The sequence below is a fragment of the Sebastes umbrosus genome, chromosome 17, assembly GCF_015220745.1.
Source record: "Sebastes umbrosus isolate fSebUmb1 chromosome 17, fSebUmb1.pri, whole genome shotgun sequence".
NCBI classification, from domain to species: domain Eukaryota; kingdom Metazoa; phylum Chordata; class Actinopteri; order Perciformes; family Sebastidae; genus Sebastes; species Sebastes umbrosus.
In genome coordinates, this window is record NC_051285.1 from 7318430 (window position 1) to 7337299 (window position 18870).

At 41.2% G+C, this 18870-nt stretch overlaps 1 protein-coding gene across 7 annotated transcripts in view; it reads left to right on the plus strand.

Annotated features, from left to right (window-relative positions):
• rapgef6 (Rap guanine nucleotide exchange factor (GEF) 6) overlaps nt 1-4435 on the plus strand; it is a 161347-nt gene extending 156912 nt beyond the window's left edge. For all 7 annotated transcript variants that reach the window (XM_037747738.1, XM_037747743.1, XM_037747737.1 and 4 more), the window contains 3 exons: nt 762-1309; nt 2165-2521; nt 3536-4435. In XM_037747738.1, the coding sequence (XP_037603666.1) occupies nt 762-1309; nt 2165-2521; nt 3536-3558 (928 nt within the window). In that variant the 3' untranslated portion in view covers nt 3559-4435. The remainder of the gene's footprint in view (nt 1-761; nt 1310-2164; nt 2522-3535) is intronic.
• Nucleotides 4436-18870: the final 14435 nt, after the last annotated feature.

Below are 18870 nucleotides of genomic sequence, written 5' to 3' on the forward strand. Positions count from 1 at the left end.
AACAACATCCTTTAAGAAAAACTAAACTGAAACATTATTGCCTGGTTAAAAAACTAATAAAAATAAACCTAAAAATGAACGTAAAGTCATTTCAAGTTACGGAAAAAAGGAGAAAGCATGAATTTCTGTTGACTCTCGTGACTCTCGTGAACCACAGAAATTGGACGGACTTGACCTTCCAGGAGACGGCGCTATGCTGCAATTGCTTAACTCAAGTAGCTCGAAGATTAAACATTCAACATTATGGTCATTCCTACACAACTCTCCAACTAATTTACATAAAGTAGCCTGGACCTCAACGTTATGCAAATTTATGCCGTCTCTCGAATCGCGCTGCTTCGCCACCAGAATGCATTGCACGGCTGCTTACATGGACAATGAATGGGAAGCGTGGGAAGGACAGAGCCTGTCTACACGTACCCTTAGTATCGTCAGTCACGTGAGTCGTTAGTCAGTTAGGTTAAGGCCAACCGCGACCGTTTCCTAACCTTACCTAAGTGGTTGTGTTGCCTAAACCTAACTTCCTGTGAAAACGGAAGTTTATTTTGAAAGGACATGTAAAGAGTGTATATTGACACGCCATCCCCGGTCCGTCCAAAAGTTACACAAGAGTGGTACCCTGTGCGTCGGTCTCCGATGCCGAGGGGCAATGACTAAGCGGTGGTATTTAACGAGTTGGGAGTGAGATTGTGTTGGTTTCATGATTTCATACACTAACACAAGTATATTTAATTCATTCTTTCACTCTCTTTCATCTACAGTAGCTCCTCGTCGTTTGCTCGAGGATACGTATCGCGAGCCTCCACCTTCACCTCCTCCATCTCGACGGAGGAGCTGACCCCGGACCACACCTCCCTGGACTCGGTGGGCGACAGCGGCCGCGGCAGCTGGACGTCCTGCTCCTCCAACTCCCACGACTCCTTCCAGAGCCTCCCCGCCTCCTCCTGCCGGCCCTGGGACCACGGCATCCACGGGCACCCGCTCTCCCTCCCGCACACGCACCTGGGCGGCTTCAAGCACACGCAGCTGGCCGGGCCCATAGCGGAGGTCGACGGCGCCGGTCACGCGTGGACAAACGAGGACGCCACGAAGCATCACTCGAGAAACTCCAGCTCGGATCTGTCCACTCAGTCGCGGCAGAGCTGGGCGTCGTCCAGCTCGCTGTCGGACACCTACGAGGGGAATTACGGCACGATAAAGCGGCGAAACACCTCGGAGAACCCCTCCTCGCCAACCAACGAGGAAGGAAGGCAAAGCACAGACCCCGTCTACAAAACGGTGACGTCGAGCACAGAGAAAGGCCTGATGGGTGAGGGCTCAGGATGCGAGTTTGATTCCCTGTAGACGCAGTGTGACCTGAGGGGTTGTCTAGAGAGTTACAGTAGAAAGCAGTCCTCCCATTTAAGGCTCCGTTTGTAAAGCTATACAGAGCGTCACGAGCCAGGATGGTCGTCTATATTTTACATTAGACTTACAGGCAGTTAGTTAAGTCTGAATTACTGCAGCTTTCTGTTATCGCTAGTGTACTTTTAGATCTCATTCTGCAGTTTCCTAGATTTATAAGGATAGCAAAACTTTTTTTTAATTAATATTATTAGTGTTAGTATTAGTAGTATTATTTATTATTATTAGTAGTAATAGAAGTAGTAGTGGAGGAGTTAAGACAATGTTGTGTCCACCGACCAAAACAATCGGATTAGTAAATCAACGGAAAATGAATTGACAGAAAAGTTGATAATCGATCAATCGTTTAAGTCAATCATTTTCTGCTTCCAGCTTCTCAAATGTGAGAAACAAAATAAGTAATGCCGATGGGTATTTTTCACTATTTTCTAATGTTTTTAAAGACCCAAACGATTAATCGATTAATCTGGTAAATAACTGACGGATTATTCAACAATGAAAGTGATCATTAGTTCATTAGCTCTAGTTCATCCATCTCATCGGTTTTATATTTTCCTTTTGATTTCCAACACGTTTTGGTGCATGTATAGTCGTGTATTGTGGTAGTGAAACATCACATTGATTTAATTTCTCCATCATTTTCTTTTGTTTCTCCCCGCACACCTCCTTTTCAACTTCCTTTTGCAACTTCTTCACCCCCTTACTCCCCCTCCTCCTTTTGCTCCACCCTTCCTTTCTTTTGATGCACACCTCCACCCAGTGTACTGTGTCACATCCCCCGCCAAGGATGAGCGTTACCGAGCTCCTCCTCCCACCCCTCCAGGCTACCAGGGTCTGGCTCTGGGGGATCTCGGCCTCACAGACGGAGTAGTAGGTGGGCCAGGAGGTCTCCTCCCCAGGCCTCCTCACCTCCGACCTCCAGACTACAGCGTGGCGCTGCAGAGGAGCAAACTCCTGCAGAGCCCCGGAGCGGCCGGCGGTTTGGCTGAGGCGCGGAGGCTGGCCGGGAACCATCTCCTTCACCACCAAGACGCCCGGACGGCCGGCTCCACGCAGGGCCGCTCCAGACCGCCCAGCGTCTGCCTCCCAGCACAGGAGCTGGCTGACAGTGAGGACGGTACGTCCCACAGGATGGTGACATCATAAAGCAGCACTCTGAGTTTCACAATTTGACTCATGAGCAGCATTTTAAGGAGTTAACCAGTCGTATAAAAACAAACCCAAATCCGTAATAATTATATTAATAACTGGTTTTCCATCATGCTCTCAAACGTCTGCCGGCATGATCGGGAAACGGATATTAAATTGCTTTCTATATTAAAAAGGTCTCAAAAGGACCAGTGTGTAACAATTAGGGGGATCTATTGGCAGAAATGGAATTTAATATTAATAAGTATGTTTTCTTTAGTGTATAATCACCTGATAATAAGAACCGTTATGTTTTCATTACCTTAGAATGAGCCGTTTGTATCTACATAGGGAACGGGTCCTCTTCAAGGAGTCCACCATGTTGCACCGCCAGGTTTCTACAGTAGCCCAGAACGGACAAACCAAACACTGTTAACTTTTCCTGCTTGGTCCGAAGTCGATAACGTTACTTGCTCCCGTCGCCGCTGCTTTCTCTCTCTTGCTTCACCACTCACTTCCCACGTACACACACACACTCTAAGTAGACTCTTACCAGACTTTTCGTGGCGAAAAATACAAGAACATGCAAGGACAACTGAAAACAGAGAAGATACATGAATTGTTGGCAGGAAACAGCGGCCCGTTTTTAGTCGTAGCCGAGAGATCATTTACACTAAAAGAAAGGAGAAAATTCGGAAGTGTTATTTATTGGTTTGCTATGCAATGATTTTACTGGTCCGGCCCACTTGAGATCAAATTGGGCTGCTTATGGCTCACAAACTAAAATTAGTTTGACACCCCTGTCCTACACACTTGGCACAAGTTTCAGTTGGTTGCATTCTGCAACCTCACCACTAGATACCACCAAATCCTACACACTGCACCTTTAAAAAGTCTAAAATTGAACTTTGTGAACGCTGCAGAAACCCTTTGAAATGTGTTGAATATATCACTAACAAACCTGTCGACTCTGCCAAACATTGTCCTCTCTTTTCTTTTCCAGATGAACAAGTGTCAGCGGTGTAAAGACGGTGACGTCACACACACACCTTCTCACACACGGACCAAGTCGTGTTGATCAGGCTTTTGGACTAAAACTAGCAGCCTGCCGTCGCCACGCATCAGAGCACAGCCCTGTGTGACATCACCACGGACCATAATGCACCTCTCGACCAGACCAGTGGGGTCACGTGACCTCTCGTCTCCACCTCCCAAGACAATGTACAATCATCTCTTTTTCACACAAAACAAAAGAAGAAAAGAAAGATTTTAGATACTTTTTAAAGACTCTTGAACAAAAGCAGAAAAAGGCGGCAGACGGACGTAAAAAAAAAAAAAAAAAGGACGAATAAACGAAGGAAAGATGATAATGATGAGAAGAAGTCGGCCTCCTTGGAAACAGACCACCATGTACCTCCATTTTGTGCTCCAAGCTCTCTTGTTTTAGCGGTGTTTCACGTTGTTTTTTACAGTTTTAAAATGTTGTACAGCGATTTTTTTTTCTTATTTTTATTTGCATTTCTGAGCTTTGCAAAGTTTTATGTGAGACTAGTGAGGAGGAGGAGGAGGAGCAGACAAAGGGACAGAAAGCTGTCGTCAGTATTACGATGAACGTCAGCTCGTAGGGGATTTATTTTTTTGTAGTTTTCTCAAAAGAAGATGAATGTAGATGAATAAGAGACAAGAAAAAACAGATTTTTTGATTTTTTTTTTAGGTCTTCATGGGCCTCTATCAAACCCTGGCACTGATGATGTATATTTACGTAAATAACATCAGTTCCCACACAAACAAACCAAACGGAAACCACGTTTTCCACTCCTCCTAGGGAGGTGAAAAAGATAAATGAACCTCCTGACCTAGCAGAGAGCCCATCAGTTTGTGTTTACCACTTTGTTTTATAGAGAAAAAAAAGGACAAACAGCATCTCTCAGGCAGTCGTGTGTCTCCGCGTCGCGCTCTCCGCCTCTCCACGCCACCTCTCTTATTGCTCGTTCAGTCTGACGCGAGGTACTTTAGCGGCATGCTGCCTCCTGGATGTTCTATAAAAACTGTATTATAACTCGTTTTTAATGAGCTGAAGAACAAATGCCTCGCTGCTTCCTGTAGAGTAAAACGCGTGTCGTTATTTTATTGCAGCAGCTATAATAAAACGATAAATTAGCACTGTGTGGTCGCACAACGTGCATGCATATACACACACACACACACACACACACCAGAATAGATGGTGTGCATAAAGACAAAGGACAGTGTTTACACCGACGCTTACACATTTTTGTTTACAGTGTTTATTGAATTACGAGCTGAGATGTTAAAAGTATAATGCTTTAGGTTCATTTGACCTTGTAAATTTGTTTATAAAGCAGCAGGAATATGAGATGCAGCGTAAACTTTGACTATGTGCTCACAGTGTACCTCTCGTATCGGTTTTTTGCTTCTTATTTAAAAAGAGAACGAGCAACAAAAAAACTAGTCAACAGATAATGTATTTTAACGCCTTGGCTTGCATCTCCATTCCATGTTCATAGTACATTTTGTAGAATATTTAAAGGATTTGCTTGAAAAATTGTCTATTTGTATTGAAAGCAGAAGCAAATTTGTACATTCTGAGTAATGTTTTGGAGAAAAAAAAATAGTTTTTAATTGTGTTTTATCTGCAGTGCAGCAGGGGTGTAACTGGAATTAGACGTTCTTCTCTTCTCCTTCTGCTGTCTGTCCGTCTCGCGCTCTGTGACCCTTCTTTTATATTGTTTTGCCACACAAAGACTTGAAATGATTACTGCTAATATATACATGGCATATATATGAATTTATACATATATTTTTGTTTTTTTCTTTGCCATAAATTAATGTCATGTATAGATGAGAGAAGAGAGTCCTCTATAAAGGCTATTTTTGAATATTTTTGTTATAAGAAATAACCCGAGGTTGTGATCGCCCTGTTTTTAATTTGGGGGCAGGAGTCTTTTAAGGAATTTCTGTTAGTTCATGACTTGTTTTCTCCCCTCACACTCTGTTTGTTGGTGCCATTTCTGCTCTAACTATAATCGTAATTGCTGCTGTGTTTTGGGATATGTGTGTTGTGGAATTATATTTGCGAGGTTGTGATCAACATAGCTTTTTTTTTTTTCTAAATCCCATTTTGATTTGGGCGTACAGCACATGAGGAAAGGCTCAGAAGTCATTTCCTATAAAAGCCCTGCTTAGTTTGCGGCGTTGATTGCTCCCCCGCCTGCGGAAAGGTGCCATCGGTTTTATGGCATTCAAACTCCGTCTGGATGATTGAACGGAGTTGTTTGATGCTATTATATCTCAGTGTGTTTGAATTGAACGGAACAAGCCCTGCCACGACACCGTGTCTAGTGTCGTCTCCCGTTTCCCCTCTCAGCCCTGTCAACTCAGCAGGATTTTAAACTTTCAACCTCACTGTATACTCCTTTATTGGATATCACTCCACTGCTTAAGGGTTTTATATGAATCATGAGAATCATGAGTACCCACTGTGACCCTCACCCTGCTCCCTTTTTAAAACAATCTTGATACTTCGAAACAGACTGAGAGTCAGAAACTGACAATTCCTCTTTTTTTTGCACAACTGTATTCCTCAGATTCTTAACCATAAAGTATTAATGTTCTGCATGGATGGATCATTTAAATGCTCCTTCCAAGTGTTGGCCCAGATGTTATAAATAACACAGATCTTAGTCAGAAGTCAGAGGAAACTATACATATATTAGGGCTGTCAATTGATCGAAATATTTAATCGCGTTAAATGTACCTTAAAGGGAGATTTGTCAAGTATTTAATACTCTTATCAACATAGCAGTGGACAAATATGCTGCTTTATGCAAATGTATGTATATATTTATTATTGGAAATCAATTAACAACACAAAACAATGACAAATATTGTCCAATAACCCTCACAGGTACTGCATTTAGCATAAAAAAATACTCAAATCATAACATGGCAAACTGCAGCCCAACAGGCAACAACAGCTGTCAGTGTGTCAGTGTGCTGACTTGACTATGACTTGCCCCAAACTGCATGTGATTATCATAAAGTGGGCATGTCTGTAAAGGGGAGACTCGCTACAACCTAAAAATTGCAAGTCAATGTGTTAAAGAAATTAGTGGCGTTAAAATGAATTTGCGTTATCGCGTTAACTTTGACAGCCCTACTATATAACATACCTACTTGGAATGAGAGCTAAACATCAGGCAACCAATTTGTTTTGTGTTTTTTTAGTCGATTAGACTGTTGTCAGCCTGTTAAATATGCATTATCTGTCACTAAAAGCACCATAGATATGGGTCAATAGGGGCCTACTAAACCTACTAGTAGGTTTTATCATCTATTCTCTTGATTGATCACCGAAAGATCGTATAAAAGAACACGACAGTGACCTTTAGCTACCGTAGTAATTATGACAGGAGCAGAAGCGGAAGTCGGGCGCTGTAGTATAGACAGTGTTAAACTCCATCTGGGGTCGAGGTCGGGGTCGATGGGTTTCACTTTCACTTTTGAAACCCTAAACTTAACTAAGTGGTTTTCTTGCCTAAACCTAAGAGGGCTTTTTGTCTGTGGTCAGAACTTAACTTTTCATTCAGTTTTACGATATAGTAGGCCCCTATTGACCCACATCTATGGTGCTTATAGCGATAACGCCTGTTTAATGGCCTGATAACAGTTGAATCGGGTGCATTTTATTTTTCTCCATAAAGTTGTACAGAATTTTGTAATGAAACTCTCTGCACATGTTGGACATTTGTTTTATTCCTCTAGTGCTCTATAAGCACTCCAAAAGGCTACATTTTTTGTTAATATTTTTTTTTTTTTTTTTATCTTTCAGGGCTAAATTTAATTTAGTAATAACCTTCTCTTCTCCCGACTCTACATACAGGAGGTATGTTTTGGTGGAGGATCTGGCAGTGAGCAGCTCTTTGCACTGTGAACACAACATGTCAGTGTTTTTAGCAACAGACTATAAACTCTCCAACAGCTGGATGAAAATATCTGGCTGATTGTAAATTCACCCCAACGCCCCCCACACCCCCCATGTGTCCTGCCATGTTACCTGGAATGCAATAAGAGCGATGTGAATGTGTTTTATGTAGACATCTTTTTTTGGCATTACAGCAGAAATGCACAACAATAAGCTTCAATGTGGTGAGTGTGTGCTGCACAATCTGTACAAAGAGGTATTAACTTGGTCTGTGGCTTAAAGTTTGCTTTCGTCTCACACTTCTCATAGCTGTTGTAACTTATGTCTTTTAGAAAGACAAACATGATTTTGCTCGTACGCTTTTTATGTATTTTTTACGAGTGATTGTAAATAGTTGTTATATTTTTGTTTAAGAGAATGTTTAAAAAGGAAAAAAATACCTTTTATTTCTCCAAGTCTACTGATATGAATTTGGACAATGAATAAAATGTTAAGCAGAGATGATTTTGTGTCGTTATTTATGGTTAATTCTTGGTTACTAATCGTTCTCTAAACCAAAACCTGGGGGTGTTCGTCTTTGACTTCAACCTTAATTTTGGCTTTTCAATGCTGTTACCTCTTCAGGCCTCTAAAACCTTTCAAAGGAATCAATCATCAGCTGTGTCTCCTTTACATTTCATTTAAAGGGGCTATTGGATGGATTGCCATTGCCAATATAATGTAAGTCTTAATGTCTCTAAACTATATATATTAGTTTACAGACAGATTTAAAGATTATTTTACCTTTCAACCTAGTTTGAAGCTAAATGTCTCGTCTTTTGACCAGGAAACTGACAGGAGACCTCTTTGTTACCATTTTGTCAAGACAGTATTTTTGGTGTCGTATCCACTTTCTGATACTTTTGACCGGTTAAGTCTTCACATAAAAGAGAAGGAACCTAATCCCTCTCTTGTGTTCTTCAGATGTCCTCCGTTTCGTCCTCGCCGTCTCGCCGCCTTCTGCTGCGTTCAGCTCTATCTCACATCTGATCAGCGAGCGTCACGCTGAGCTCAAGGTCAGGCTCCTTTTATTACTCATTAAAGGTTTACTGTCACACAGAGGGGCAGGAAGTCATGCTGGTTGCTCTGTCTGTGTGAGTCCATGAATACAATGTACTCCAGCATTTGGTGCTAAATAGTCTTTGAACTACATCTAAAGCTTTTTTTCCCTGATGAAGGGCTTGTCAGTGCTTACATTCTGGACCTGACTGGTATCAGCAGACTGTAAACACAACAAACACTAAATTATTAGAAACATAATTATCATAATAATGCAAAGCCTTCAAAGTACAGTATTCACTTGGAAACAGGAGTGTGACAAACTTAAGGTCCACTTACTAGCTTATTCCAGAGCTTTCAACCATATCACGTGGTCTTAATCAGCTAATAGAGTCTGCCCAGATGTAATTTTATGATATGATTTCATTTTATAGCTCTTTTATGACGTCTGGTTCATGTCGGAATAAAAGCTAAGCATGAAAAGTTCAGACCTGACCTTGGTAACACTACACCGACAAAACAATCCCAACTCGAGGTCTGCATACTTTGTTTCTAATTTCTTATACGTAAACTCTTATATATCATTGCGGGTCGGTGTTTCCTATGCGCGTTCGCGTGTAGCCACGCTGTTCCAACACAAACTACACAGAAGCACCTAAACCGCAAAGTTATATCTCGTGAAGCCCGTCTTGCAAAACAGTGTCAACTAATCCTGCTCCAGCCCCCCGACCACGGCCAGAAGACACAGGAGAGACCGTCACCCTGGTCTCCAGGGCCGGAGTCAACGCTGCACTCTGCTCCTCTGCCTGCCTGCCTGCCTTCACTCACACACTGCGCTCGTTCTCACTCGCTCCACCTCTCACGTGCATGCACGCACACTACACACTGCAGAAGAGTTATGTTATCGTCTCCGACCGGGGCTGCGGTGTCTCCGATGTTCCTTCTGAACATGGTCGGGAGGCTGAAGCAGGAAACACAGTATCAGCATCGATTCATGGAGAGACCTTCGTCTGGTCAGCTAACATTACTGCCAAGCAGGTGAAATATAGAGTGATATTGTGGTTTTAGCTGACGTGTGTCACCTCACTGTTGATCAATGCTCGTTCATGTCTATGTAGAGCGAGCACAAGCGCGAGCCCGCCGCTGACTTTCGTTGACTTAACGGCCACAGGTGTTGCTGTTAACAAGCATTTCTGATTCTTACAAACAGTCCCTTTAAGTATTTCCCTCTTAGTGTCCAATAAAGTGACCACACAGGACAACATAAGTTCCAGAAAGTCTGACTAGCTCGAATGACGTTTAATAAAACTTTTGCACAATCTGACTTTGACTCTATCTGAATCTGTGATAAAGTTAGAATGATGGAGACGGATCAGGGTGGGTGAGGGGCGGAGGGGGTGGAGGCATGTTAACCAGTACGTTCAAAGAGCCGGTCTCTCCACTTCAGAGAGAATATTCCAGAAGGATGAGAGAAGTGAAAGTTCAGCTCCGAGTGGGATTCGACTGGAAACGAGTCGGTGAAATTACACACAGCCTCAATTATACATCACAAAGGGCGAAAGAGCCCCACTGGATGGCAGCGGAGGAAATGTGGAAAAACTGTAACGCTCGGGCCTCGTAATGTGTGTGTGTGTGAGTGTGTGTGCGTGTGTGTGTGTGTGTGTGTCACACATCTCCTCTGTTTTGACTTTGAAGTTGTGACTTTGTCAGGAGGAGCAGGAGCCGAGAGCCGAGAGCAGTAGGTGGGAAAACGGAAACTTTACCACCTGAGGGTTGTGCACACACACGGGGGGGCTGGTTTTTAGCATATTCCTGTCTAAATGAAAATTTGTGAAGCAAAACAGTTTGGAAAATATTCTGTCACTGGTACAGTCTCAGCGCTGCCCTTGAGCGTACGTTATGTGTGAGTGTGCATTTGCTCTCACATACATAAATGAAAAGTTGTTTTTTCTTTGTAACCTTTCCTGTCTCGCTTTCTGCATGATCACATAAATATGATGTTTGTCCTCCAGTATTTCAAACTTTTTTTTGTATGTTTTTCTCTGTTGTCTTTATGTCTTGTTATTGTTGTATGCATGAAGGAAAAGTGTGTTATCTTGGAGTAATGTTAGAAGCAATTTAGCATTGAATTTCCATAAAGTTGGAGGATTTGAAGGAGACAATTTAAAAAAAAAAAAAAAAAACTGTTGGCAACTGGTTAACCGGGCAGGACTTGACCTTTGACATGTGGGATTCTGGTTAATTAGCAGCTTCTCCTCTTGATCACTTTTCAGATCTTGAGAGTGTCAATAAGGTCTCACACTCAGTGTTTGTTTTTGTAGAAATCAACACTTCTCCTGTTAGCTTGTTAGCAATGTTGCAAGCCAGCCCCAAGTGAGAGTCTCAACTATGTGATACCACTGTGTACGGAAGGTTTCACCTATAGATTTCACAACATGAAGTTAAATTAGAACGTGTAATGATTGATGTTTTTCAGATGCTGCATCAGTTACTTTGGAGTAAAACTCTTTGTAGTTTGGTATGTGTGTGTCCAGGCATTTGTCAGCACTCATAAAAATATTGATTACTTGGAAGTGTCACTTCAGATTTTTAGTTAGTAGCAGTGACAGAGGAGCAGCAGTGGTCTGAACTCAACACAAAAATCAGAAGCACTTTTGTTGTACTGAATATAAATGAAGAAAAGCTGATTTTCTTTTCTTTATATAATTTCTCCCGGACTCCCAGGTCTTCCTCTCCGGACCATCTGTGAGCCACGGACTAACATGTTGAGGTGGCACCCTCCCGAGGTCGCTCTGGCCATTTGTCACCCGTCTTCAAGGCTTCCTGCAGCTGTACAGAGGTTGAGTTCAGCGTCCTTGCATCTCACCGACCTCAACGATGTCAGCGGTGCAGCTCAGATAAATGACCTGACAAGCCCACTGAATGTAACCCGATGTTAAAAAGCCTGTAAGTAATCCTTCAAACTCCTTTCTTTGTCTTATCCACCTTTAGGTGTCAATGTGACTCTCTTGAATCTCACTTTACTTTTGGATTAATTTAGTTCAATTTGCGAGGATTGTTCGCCTTTGACACAAGCAGCAGATTTCACAATGACATCTGCTTTATGACTCATTGTGTCTTGTTCACATATTTTAAATATACTTGTGATTTAACACTCAAACCGTTCTGCTCCTCTTTTTTATCTTTAAAGTTGGTTTTAACCAGAAGCAAAATCCTCAAAGTAACTCAATTTACTGTCTGATTTATGGTCAGGAAGGATAAAAAGTGCTGGTTTCAGAGTCAGATTGATCTATATAAGTGTAATCTTTATCTCCTTTTGGACACAAATCTGCAGATTTCTGGCGGTCCAAGATGCAACCCATCCAACACAAATCAGTCATTATAGTTCAACATAACAAGAGGGGCTTTTAAACATCTTATTTTGACTTTCCTTTCAAATCGTTAGTCCATGTGTCCTGATTTGAAAGTTTCATCTGAAATCACAATATTGATTTCCAAGTGTCATTTTCTTTCATATCAAAACTGTGGTCAAATATATTGTATTTTATTTAGCGGCGTATTTGTGTTTGTCCATAAATAACAAAAACATAATTGGTCATCTTTTTCATTGATATGTGTTATGTTTCTGAAGATAACTTGTTAGTCCTAAATGTGAAACATTAGAGCTGACTCTAATATGCTCTCCTGCTGTTCCACAGATATCCATGGGGGGACAGTGCTGCATTGTGAGAAACACCGCCTGTGGAAAAGCTCACCTTGTACATCTCTACCCTTACAGGCATTCTGCAGGATTTGTGAAAGAAGGCTATTCGGGGAGCATATTCCCCCACCCCCCCAGAGATCGGCCATCCTATTAAGGTGCAAATTACCAACACGTTGTCCGTGTTGGAACATTGGAACAATGTGATCCTGGCTTTGTGGAGGTAATGATTATATCTGTCTCAGTTGTCTTTGCCCTGTGTGCAAAAGTCTCCTCTCATCCCTTAACTAGCAAATGTTGCTTCCTAAAGGGGGGAATGGCTGCCACTCCTCCACACTGAGATTTAATTGTTGTTTTTAATGGGTGGCTGCCTCACTTTGTGTGCTTTATTTAATTGACTTAGTGGGCGTGCAGAGTGTGCCTAACTTTTGCCCGGTGTGTGTTTTTGTGTGAGTGTCACTTTCAATGAAAGTCATGCCTTTTAAAGAAGTGTGATTTTGTTTTTGCAGTGTGTGTGTGTGTGTGTGTGTGTGTGCGTGTTTGTGCGTGTGTGTGTGAGAAAGAGAAATCATTGGGGAGTGTAATCTAACCTCCCTAACTGTAGAAGAAGCAGTTGCGGCTGCACATAAGGGCCTCATGATGATGATAATGATGATCATCATCATCATTATCATCATCATCAAATATCATCATCATCACCATCATCTGTATATCATTACCTTAACCAGCAGAGTGTGATGCCTGGGAGAAAGCAGTTTGAGTAAATTACAGAGTAAACACCTATCTATCTATCTATCTGTCTGTCTGTCTGTCTGTCTGTCTGTCTGTCTATCTATCTATCTATCTATCTATCTATCTATCATGCACAAATACACTTTACTGTTCACTTTCTGTTTACAAAGTCAAAATTGCATACCTTCCTGTCACCCTCCAGTCTACAAACACACGCACACACACACACACACACACAAACATCTTACTACTGAACAAGAGGTGAGCTGCAGTTCACTTCCTCTGTTGTCCTTCTTAAGCAAGGTCGGCAAAAGGATCACTCCAAAAATGTGTGTGTGTGTGTGCAAGAGTGTCCTTCTTACCAACGCTAAGACTGACTGACTGTCTGCACTTTTGAAGTGTGAGTAACAGCAGCAGAGTAAAGTATAGCTGGACGCCAGTTTCCAATAAGGAGTCAGGGTCAAATGGTTCAGAGGGGGAGGTGAAGGTCAAGAGTTTGATTAGGATGATCGACCAGATTCACCTTTTGCCTCCACACAAACACACATAAACTCACAGTATTCTCTCTCTCACTGTTGTCTCAGCAGGACGTCCCCGTTGCCTGAAGCAGACGTTGAAGAAGAAAGAACAGAGGAGCAGAGGGGAGGAGATGGGGCAGGAAGGCATTCATTCATAGTGTTGTCTGACACATTGTTGGTTTCTGAAAGTTACAGAAATGGTTGGATGGCCCTCCGTATTATGTCTGAAAGGTACGGGGAGAGGGGGTTTCCAAAGCTGTTCGACCATCCAGCAAGCACTCCTATTGAAGCGTACTTCAGCCAGACAAATTTGAAAATGCATATTTTTCTCTCCATTTTGGCTCTTTTGTACACACCAGTCTCCAGAGTGGACTGACATTTAAAATGAGTGATTACATAGAAAGTTGGAGGAGGCAAAAAAAGGTTGTCTTTCTGCCTGATTTTACTTTTCTTTAGGCTCTTGAATGAATCTTTACAAAAACGGCAAGAAATGGTGCTGTTGTGAACGCATGTTGGTTTCACACATTATGAACATTTCTAGATTTAGTCGGCTTAGTGTGGACGAAGTGTAAAGGCTGGAGTATGCTTCTCCAGGCTGCGCGGAGGCAAGCATTCAACAACGTTAGGGTTTTTGAGTATAACATTTATATTTCTTTTCCTTTCTGTTTCGTGGACAAACTCCGGGTCTGAGAAGTGAAGCCAATGTGGAAGTTTCTTAAACTTGCATTCTTTCTAATAGCCAGCAGGGGGCGACTCCTCTGGTTGCAAAAAGAGGTCTAAATTGTACTCAAGTAAAAAGTAAAATTGTGTAAGAATATGGTTATATAAAAAAAAAAAGAAAAAAAAAAGTAGATCACTGAAACTCTTGTACTCTGAGTGAACCCATACCCATAAAACCCTTTTCTGCGTTAGTCCGTGAAGTCTTTTACGTGTAGTTTTGCAGAAGCATAGTTCAAGTCGAAGAGGGAAGAGAGACAGATAGAGGCAGCAGCAGCAGAGAGAGAGAGAGAGAGAGAGAAAGTGAGACCGAGAGAGTGTCAGGGGGAAAATCTAAATACCCCCCGCTGAGGAGACTGCGGAAGAGCTGCAGAGAAATGGATGAGAGAGGTGATGGGGGGTACTTAGTGGGAGGCCCCTCCTTTGAACTAGATGTCAGGAGAAAAGAAAGAGGGAGGGAGTGAAGGAGGGAGGCATCTCAGAACAGATCAGAAAGTAGCAGAGCAGATTAAAGACGGAGAGATCACAACGGAGTTAAGGAGAGGAGCGAGGAAAAAGTAGAGACCGATGGTGATTAAATACGAAGAAGGCCCTTCTGCAGCTTGGAGAGGAGAGGAGAGGAGAGGAGAGGAGATGAGAGGAGAGGAGAGGAGAGGAGAGGATAGGATGCTGAAGGTCTAACCTCCTCCGGTGCCTCTGAGCCATGGCCAGGTCTTTGATCCTGCTCTTCATTTAGCTCCACTGTCGGAGACCCTCCCAGTCTGATGCTCAGGATGAAAGGCCCATTCCAGAGTTTATTTGACATATAAATTATTATTCACACAGATTCACAAGGAATTTGATTTGAAATTGACCTGTATTACATTTTACAACTTTACTCGTGGCATGTTAATTCAGAATACAGCCGGACGTGCTGGTAGCTGAGCAATCTAAGAGGTGTGTGATGCCCCATGGGTCAGGGTCGGGTCCACTGCTGTTCCATCTCATCTCTCTCTCTGCAGCTGATTAGATTGTTGTCAGCCCATTAAATAGGCGTTATCAGTCAATATAAGCACCATAGACATGGGTCAGTAGGGACCTACTACACCAAATTGTAGGTTTTATCATCTGTTCACATGGAAGATCACCGAAAGAAGGTATAAAACAACATGACAGCGACCTCTAGCGATCGTAGTAATTATGACAGGAGCAGAAGCAGAAGTCAGGTGCTTTAGTTTAGACAGGGTTTTCATTCAGGAGGCAGGAGTTCACATCCCGTGTGAAACAAACAATATGTGGTAGTCTTTGTGTTCACAACTGTTAAGTTTCACTTTTGAAAGGTAACTATTTTTGTTTATTTTCCCTAACCTTAAAGCTTCAGTAGGCAGTATATTTTTTGGCATCATTGGGCAAAAATTCCATAATAACCTTTCAGCATATTGTAATTCAAGTGTTCTGAGAGAAACCTACACTTCTGCACCTCCTCCTGGCTCTGTTTTCACACTATAAATAATCTAGCCCGTGACGGGAGACTTTGGCCAATCACAGGTCATTTCAGAGAGAGAGAGAGAGCGTTCCTATTGGCTGTGCTCCGGCTGGTGGGCGTTACTTGGTATTTCCTCAACTGATCTCAACATGGCTGCCGGGTCACAAACTTTTTCATTTTACAGCTAAACAGTACACTACAAGATGTTTCTGAAAACATTTTATGCAAGAAATAGGCATTAACGTATTAGAAAATTGATTCATATTTGATCAACGCTGCCTAGTTTGACTGTTTGGTCGGAGATCATGAGTGACTGACAGCTGCTCAGAGACGCCAGGCGCCAGCTCAGCTCTGATTGGTTGTTTTCCTCCGGTCTGTGAAATCTTGCAGATACCTTTAGGAGCACCGGAGGACACAGAGGCACATGATTTTTTTTTTCAGATTACCAAAATCATGCACTACCATCGTGACCGTTTTATATAAATATTTCTTTAATCATATTTCCTCCAATTCTACGCACTGCTGCTTTAACAGTAACCATAATCTTTCCCTAACCTTAAAGTATTTTAGTTCCCAGTTTTAGTTGCCTAACCTTAAATGTCCCAAAAATGTTGAGCATCCCACTAGCTGTTTTGACTGAGTATACAGTCACCTTAAATTGCATTCAAATTGTTGTAGACCAACCACACAGCGAACGTAAAGCAGATTACACATTCACTTACACAAGAACTACATTTACATGTTGGCACAGCAGCCACAACAACGTGATACTCAATATTCAAGTTGTGATACATAAGAATCTATATAGCAAAACACTGTCAGACAGCTGAACCATCATCTGGCACGAGTGCTGTTAAGGACTGTTATAGGATCTGTGGCAGATGGTAGATCTGTGGCTGTTGCTATATGCACGCTATATATGTCACGGCAACATGGCATCAGTGTTATCATCCATAGTTAACACAGGTCACATTGTGCAAAAAACAGTTCTTCACAGCTTACCTGGATCTTGAGAAACGTGCAAGATCCATTTTTTTGTTGTTGTTGTTTGTTGGCCTCTTTGAAGTCAGCAATGATTCTTGGGCTGCTCCACAAACAAACATTAAGCTTTAGAGCAAAGTCTGCTCTCCTGAGTTGGTCCATCCTCCAAAAAAACAAATCCCTGTTCTTTCTGGCTCTCAGTAAACCCTCTGGTTCTGCTGAAATCTACTACAGTATTCCCCGCTGTGTGTATTTCCCTGATCTGAGTCATAGCCTCCTACAGATCTTTAGATGAAGTGTGTACACTATTAAGTAAAATAAATAAATAAATAAATACCAGCATAAATTTGTAGAATATGTATACAAGCTGAGTGTTGTTTCCTGAAGGCCCACTTGTGTTTGATAGCCTCCTCTGCATGTCAGTCTCTTGAGTTACATATCTTGTTTCTATCTTAATATCTGTATGGCTCAAGGTTAGAAGGCGATACACGCTCTCTAATGTACAAAAACACCTTTGCACTAGTCAGTGAGTACAGATTCGGATTGTTTCAGTGGGGATTTTTGTTGTTGTTTTTCTTTGAGTTAAAGTGTTTTTTAAGTAGACATCGAAAGCTTTGGTTTTATAAGATTAACTCAGGTCCTTAATGAATGCACAAATCAACAGATATGAAATTTAACTATGCCGTTGAGAAATTCTTGATATTTTTCAAAGTGCAGCTGTTGTCTGTTCACATTAATTCACACTCCTTCATAATGCTTATAAGTGCTTCATGTAATACCAGACTCCGACTAAGTAGCCTAATAAAAGAGTGGTATCATATAATGAGTGAAGTCTGTTCATTTATTTAGTTCTCCTCTTGTCTTTACTGTTATAGGTAACAACCACTGTGTTGTCCTGACCGATGGTTTTTACACTTCAGTTTATGTATGGATTAAACAAAGGAGATGTTAATTAGTGAGCTTTCAAGGTGCTGTTGGGTGCATTTTGTTACCTATGGACAGAGCCAGGCCTAATTAAAAAAATTTAATAAAATAAAAAAAGTATTTCAATGTTTGTGTGTAGCTGACAATATTTTCGTGTATGGGTCTACCCCCTGGTAACAAGTAGGCCTACATTAGCCCTGTCTTTGTTTTAATTTTATCATCAACATAGTGATATTACAGACCATTATACATTACAATACAACAGCACAGGGAGTGCCAACAAAACGGGCGAGAGGACAACGCAGTTTCTTGCACAATCTTTTCAAGGTCCTGATACTGATGATAATGTGGTGCTGATGTGCTAAGAGATTAAGTATTTCCTTATTTGTGAAACCTTTACTAAAGTATAACTTCACAAGATACTCCACGTTCTCCATTTTCACACAGACGGCAGGCTGCTTTATTTCCCCTCTAAAATAACACGTAAAACTTATGACTTTATTCTCGTAATATTATGACTTTTTTCTTGTAAAATTACAACTTTATTCTTGTAATATTACGACTTTTTTTCTCGTAAACTTAGGACTTTATTCTCGTAATATTATGACTTTTTTCTTGTAAATTTACGACTTTATTCTCGTATTACGACTTTTTTCTCATAAAATTACGACTTTATTCTTGTAATATTATGACTTTTTTTCTCGTAAACTTATGACTTTATTCTCGTAATATTATGACTTTTTTCTTGTAAATTTACGACTTTATTCTTGTAATATTACGACTTTGTTCTCGTAAAATTACGACTTTATTCTTGTATTAAAACTTTTTTTCTCGTAAATTTATGACTTTATTCTCGTAATGTTACGACTTTGTTCTCGTAAAATTACAACTTTATTCTCATAATTGTATGACTTTTTTTTCTCATAAAGTTATGACTTTATGCTCGGAATATTACAACTTTTTGTCTCGTAAAATTATGACTTTATTCTTGTAATTTTACGACTTTTTTTCTCGTAAATTTATGACTTTATTTTCGTAATATTACGACTTTTTTTCTCGTAAAATTACAACTTTATTCTCATAAAGTTATGACTTTATTCTCGTAATCTCAGATTTTTTTTCCCTCAATGTGGCCCTAATACTCCGTTGTATACTCTAGCGAAATGGCCTGTGTTAAACAATACAATATTATAAATATAACAAGCAATTTTGAGTCAAAAATGGCAGCAGAGGCTGTTGTAAAGAGTATCATCTCTTTGTTTATATACTCTTTGATTGGGATAGAAATCAAAGATTGTGAATTGACCCTTTAATCAA